A 6,382-nucleotide genomic window follows, 5' to 3' on the forward strand; every position below is an offset into this window, starting at 1 on the left:
TTCCTCCCTTGTGACTTCCCTTGGAGCTTTATCTCTGAAGCACAAGATAATTTCTCTTCAGTCAAATTCGCCATCTCGGTCTTCTTTGCTTGTGTCAAGCGTGCAAACATCAATTCCTCATCCATTAATGTGTCTACACACTTTTTTGAATTAATATTTCTTGCATATTTTTTTTGTCACAATCCAAAATTGTTGTCACCGAATAACTTCTCTACGTTCCATTTAGAATTCATGGTGCTCACTTTTGTAAACTTAATTCATTTTCCTTGCAGTGGAGCCATTTGTCTTGAAATTCGATAATATTTGACTTCACCAAGACTTTTTGATGTGTGAGACAAAAAAAATGACAACTAAAATAAATGATTTCAAGAAAACTTAATCAATATGCTAAATAGTGTAAGCAAATCCACAAGAAAAAAATTAAAATAAAGTGACGAGTACACACAATTTTTTATCCAAATCAATCAAACTTATCTACTTTGTGATAGAGTGACTTTTTAATTCACTGTACTTCTACTGTTGTAACAAAATATTACAAAAGAGTTTTTTAAAAAAATAGTCTTAAAAAAGCTATAAAAAACACCTTTTATAAGCTCTAGGAGGAGCGCAATGGGTTACCTAAAAGTGTTGCATTTCTAAAGAATTGTTGAAACGCACTTTATTTATGTCAAAGCTACGCAAAATTCAAAATTGGTTTTCCAAGTGAGTCATGACAAATATTTTAACTAATGAATTAAAATCAAAAGTTTATTTCATATTTTTGCTAATACATTTATAGCTTATTTGTTAAACCTTTGAGGTGTAGTGTATATTTAGAAAGTCATCAAAGTTACGTTGAACAGAGAAGAAGAAAAAAATCATTATTATAACTTCGATCGACTTGGTAAAAGTTGGAATCACTTCTAGCAACACTATAATAATCTGCTTAATCATATTGAAACAAATTTAATAAATGCATTTATGCTATCAATGCATATAAATCAATTCTTCATATCTGCACTCTCGAATTGCAATTTCCATGAGTTGACTAGAGTTTGAGTGCAACACATCACAACACTGTCTTCTTAGAGTTTGCACCTGCATACAAATGTATAGCATATAAGTTTGCATTATTACCAAATTAAAAACATTATCCTAAAATCTAAAAAACCATATCTCATAACAAATTCTCTGCAGTAACCGCGTCGTATAATTATTGATCTCGATCATACGATTTTAACACACTAAGGAAGTTCGTTTAAAATTTATTAAGCAATGATCGAGAATGATTACTGCATGGAGTCCAGATACATTTAAAACACATTACCTGTTTGGTGTTAAGGTCTAACTTTTTCGTGACGACTTTAATCACCTCGAGATTCTTCAATGATGTGTTATCTTTGGAACAGTTTCGAAAAGATTTAGTATAGTTGCTAACAATACCATCTTTACCCGAAGACACATTGTCTAAATAGAAAATCGTAGGTCTTTCGCACGAGTCTTTCTGAATTTTTGTTGTACTAAATGTATATACTCCGGCAAAAGGCAAGTTTTCCCTCCATGGTCTGAATGTTTCTCGAACTCTCAGAATATTCGGTAAAAGTTCATTGTATTGGAAGATTTGAACAGCATAGCCCCATGATACTGAAATCGTCCGCGAAAATTGTTTATCGTAACAAACTGTTTGTTGTAGGATCCTCAGTGAATCAACATTTGCAGCTTCAAATAAATGTTGCAGTGATTTTGAAGTTGTCATTTGTGGAAAGATTGGTTCAACCAGATCAAGATGATGTAAGGATAACAAGAGACTTAATGGATGTGAAGCCAATAATCCAAAGATGTTTCCGCTTAAATCAACCTATAATCCAAAGATTATTATTACGGGAATCACTAAACAAATATTCAATAAATAAAAAAGTGATTATGAGTACCTGATGAAAACCAGGTTCATATGTTAATCCAACACCAAGTTCTGATATGCAAGAGAACACCCTAGCATCACTTCCATAAAGATGAGAGTATCTTTCAATACAAGAATCAAAAACTTCATATAAAACATTTGCTAAAGAAGCACTTATAGCAAAACCACCTCCACCAAAAGCCATTCCAAAACCAAAAACATAAGACCCTTCATAATTCTCAGAGTAAGCACCAACATAGTACCAAAGCCTATGATCATATTTAGAAAGAGTCTTAACAAGATTCTCAGGAAAGAAAACTGTGTCGTCATCACCAAACACATACCACCTAACATTTGAATGATTATTCAATCCAACAATCTCTTTCACAATACGCGCCACGCGAATCGCTGATCTTAAACCACCTTTACAAGTGTAAAGAAACTTTGAAGTGTCTTCGGAGACACAAAGTGGAGGAACAGAATCATCACTGTCATTTTGTTCAGGCGGAAGATTATCCACAAAAACACAACCCTTAATAATTTTGTTCCACCAAAGTTTGACATATTTTTTCCTATCAGCCCATGATTTTCCAGTTGAAGCGATTCCAAATACAAGATGATTAACATCGGTTGGATCAGAATCAGTAGTTTGTTGTAAAGAACTACCAACGTCTAGTATTGGTATCTTTGATGGGGTAAAAAACAGTATGGAAATCAATATAAAGAATGAAATTGCACAGAATGAAATTAATATGGTTAAAGGTTGAGTTTGGAGTAACGATTTCATGGTTAACACAGTTATGCAAGTATATTATATCATAGTATATATATAGTTTGTGAGAATGAAATTCAACCATCTACATGGGGACATGCTAGAATAGGCATATTTAATTCATTCTGGATAATGAAAATTGATACTATTTACATCCTAAATTGTTTCTTGCTAACCAACAATCTAAAAAGACTGGCTCAATTCATATCATATCAACTCAATTCTTTTCATCAATTTTCCAATGCCGACGTCTAGGTGGACCTACATTATATGGTGGAAAAGAAGAGAAAAAACAAATATCTTGTGGAATCACGTCCACAAAATAAATAAATAAAACATAAATTAATAAAAATACAATTCACCAATTAATTTATTGTGGTTCGGTCAATTCATACTTAGAACCACAATGTTTCAAGTTTTATTATTTTATTTGCATTTTTTTAAAGGTCAAAATACGAACCCCTCTATAATTGCAATTTTCATAAAGAGAAATAAAATGTCACAACTTCATTTTTTGGATAGAACAATGACAAACTCTTCTCAACTATATAATTTTTCAATTATAATTTTTGAATGTAAAAGTTATAAATTATATCATGATATATAACTACTCAAATCTCATTATTCCACGAGGTTAAATCTCATTACTCCACGAGATTAAAGTTGATGTGGTAAAGATAACTCAAAGTAACTCTTTCTATTTATAATAATATTCCACATCTTTTTTCACTATCTCAAATAAGACTCGGATGAAACCACTTATTTTTCTTCTCACTATTAGATGTGGGAGTTCGATGAATACACGCTTTGACCCAACATGTACAACACCCTTTCCTATATAAGTGTGGCTCTGAGTCACACCCAAGTACGGCTCAACTCATACTTGCAAAGTTCCACCTTAATTTTACATTGACTTGAACGTATGATTGCAAACTTTTTTTTATATGTACCTTATTCGGTCGTCGAAGAACCATCGCCACATAACCAAAAGCATTTTCATGGTGGTCTTCATCAACATGCTAAAAAAATTTGTTCCAGTACATAATGGTGACATCGTCAATGATAATTGTCTTTTAGTTATCTAGAATCTCCCTAATTACACCGGCGAAACCATTTTACGTTGCACCTCTGAGCAATTGTAACTGCTCTCTAATATTTAATCAATGGTTGGTTCAAAGTCAATTCTTGACTAAAAAGATACCATTGAAATAGTTACTTCCCCAATAAGCAATGACCTTCTTATCCATCAAGATCCACAGTCTTCAACAGGAAATCATTTGCACTAGTACCTCAACCTTCTTTCCAAGCAAGAATCGTCGATCAGAATCGTTTTCTCTAAGAAATTCCCATTCCTCCACCACAAGTTCAGCTTCCTCCATCATGTTCAATTTCCTCCGGTACATGCTCATTTTCCTCCATTTTGTGCTTTGGCTCCTATACTTCATGTTTCATTTCGTCTTCAAGGACACTTCTTTCATCACTCTCAAGCCCCATTTGGTGTTCTAAAAATGAACAATCTCTCGCTAAATATCTTAAACCTAATGGAAAGACTCGCAGTTTTTCAACCTATAAGAGAGCTAAGAAAAGATTCCTGGTGAAATTTCCACATTGATTAAGGTCTTGCAAGACAACCATCTTGAAGTAGTTTCAGTGAATACATCAACCGATGTCACATCCCAAGAATGGTCACTGACTGCATTATCCCTAAGTCTTTGAAGAAGTCCCCAAAGCTAGAGACATATGATGGCACTAGGGACCCTTACGAGCACATTGAATGCATCCACACTTTTGAACTTTAAAATGCGAGTAATATATTATACTAACAAAACAAATCACAAATAGTGAGTAGAACTATCGTATCCATGGAGATTTGTCTCTATTTAATCAGGACTAAGGAAATCCTACTTGAGTTTAGAAAAGAAAATGACATAATGTAAATGAGGGTATGATTAGCGTATTGAATTGGTTTGTGAACAAATTGTAAAAAATGCATAAAAATAAACTAAACGAGTAGAAAATATAATAAGAAAGAAAATCTAATAAGAAAAGCGACCAGGCCCATTTATAATCCTTTGCCTATCTTTATATGGTTAATCTCGTCTGAATCCATAATGAACTCCTCATATATCATGATTATTCAAACAAAATAATTGAACACAATGTCTTCCTACACAACCCTCTTCGTCAGGTTATAATCCCTCATTGTTTTGTTTTGTGTCAAAGACATAACAAAGTGTTCACTCCATTTACTATGAAAGTAAGACATTGATTGATGATTAATTTAATTATACCACAAATGAAAAGGATTTGTTATTTGTTATGTTTTCATTTGAAAAATTCAAATATTACTTGATAGACACTAAAGTTATGGTATATATTGATAATTCACTACTACAAATATATCCATTTTACCCCGAACGTTGAGGGGAATTTACTTAGGTTACAGAGTCGAGGTAACGAAGGGCGTCATAAAAACCTCCACCTTGCCCCTCAGTTATCAATAACCAATGGGATATGTGAAAATGTCATTAGTTCGATCCAACAACAACTTTTTTTTTAATTTTGAAAACAATGTAGTGTGCGCCACATACCTCTCAATTTTTGTTAATAACCGAGGAAAATATTCACCTATTTACGTCGGATTTTGTAAATAATCGAGGGGTATAGCCAATTTTTTTTTGTTTTAAATCCTATTTTTCATTGAACCTGAATCATTTTTTTACACATAACCTACATAATAATGTGACAGAATCAGATCATTTGTATTTTATACCAAACATAACACAGAATACCACACTTACATTATTTACAAAATCAAATATATAATGCTTACAATACTTATAATGGCATTTATGATACACAAGACCTCCACCAAGAGAACCTATACATATTTGGACATATACATATTTGCGCCTATGACAAAACCTTTATACAATGCTAGTGTATATATGTAATCAAGAAAGACTAGTGTTTATAACGAGATTCATTATAAGATAGGAAGGCATCAGCCCAACGTGATCGAATTTCATCTATATCTTCTTGTGAGAATGGTGTTTCGTCGTTAAACCCCTATAATTTGAACAAAATTTAAATTATGATAAACTAACAATAATAAAATTAAATTTACAAATATACATAAATTTCATGTATATGGATAGTTAATACCTTAGTCCATGGATTGATAATGCCTCTGGAGACAATATTAAACATATCTTTCATCACATAGTATCCACGTTCATAGTTGTTGGGTTGTATATGCAACTACAAATAATTTTTATATAGTAACTAATTAATTCACACAAAGTACAAGTAATACATTAGCGAAAATAAAAGAATATCAAAAAGCACAAGTAATATTTGCATATGGTTCTATGAACTTTGACTTTTACCTCGTAGATTATGCTTCACAAAAGTGTATCTCTTCACAGCTCTACACGGAGGCAAAAATTAAAAATAAATAAAAACTATTTAAAACTAAAGGTAAAATTTGAGTACTACAACTAATACCACTTAACAACTCAAAACCTTTTGCATTTCTTCATCAATATGATAATGTAAAGAGCATAACATAACTACATTATTATGTTTCGAACATAAAATAATTAGTTGGCAGTGTTCCCTACATAAATACTCAGAATAACTAATAATGTGTATGAAATTAATTTATAAATGAAAACACAAATTAAAGCATATACTTATGGATAAACGGTGTCATGTAACAATCTTTATTC

The 6,382-nt window shown here is 31.9% G+C and overlaps 1 protein-coding gene across 1 annotated transcript; it reads right to left on the reverse strand.

Annotated features, from left to right (window-relative positions):
* Positions 1–865: 865 nt before the first annotated feature.
* Positions 866–2,863, reverse strand: LOC127083330 (uncharacterized). The gene is made up of 3 exons (XM_051023639.1): positions 1,911–2,863; positions 1,307–1,837; positions 866–1,077 (listed from the first exon to the last, which is right to left on the reverse strand). Exons 1-3 carry the CDS (start codon positions 2,664–2,666, stop codon positions 967–969), a joined length of 1,398 nt encoding a protein of 465 aa, XP_050879596.1. The 5' UTR covers positions 2,667–2,863; the 3' UTR covers positions 866–966.
* Between the last annotated feature and the right edge of the window lie 3,519 nt (positions 2,864–6,382).

This window comes from Lathyrus oleraceus, chromosome 5 (assembly GCF_024323335.1).
Source record: "Lathyrus oleraceus cultivar Zhongwan6 chromosome 5, CAAS_Psat_ZW6_1.0, whole genome shotgun sequence".
Classification (NCBI taxonomy): domain Eukaryota; kingdom Viridiplantae; phylum Streptophyta; class Magnoliopsida; order Fabales; family Fabaceae; genus Lathyrus; species Lathyrus oleraceus.

Excerpts from the sequence above, each read along its gene's own strand:
- LOC127083330 (XM_051023639.1), bottom strand. The coding sequence starts at position 2,666 with ATGAAATCGTTACTCCAAACTCAACCTTTAACCATATTAATTTCATTC. Across the intron at positions 1,838-1,910 it reads ATGAACCTGGTTTTCATCAG|GTTGATTTAAGCGGAAACAT; the intron begins GTACTCATAATC and ends TTTGGATTATAG. Across the intron at positions 1,078-1,306 it reads TAGACCTTAACACCAAACAG|GTGCAAACTCTAAGAAGACA; the intron begins GTAATGTGTTTT and ends ATTTGTATGCAG.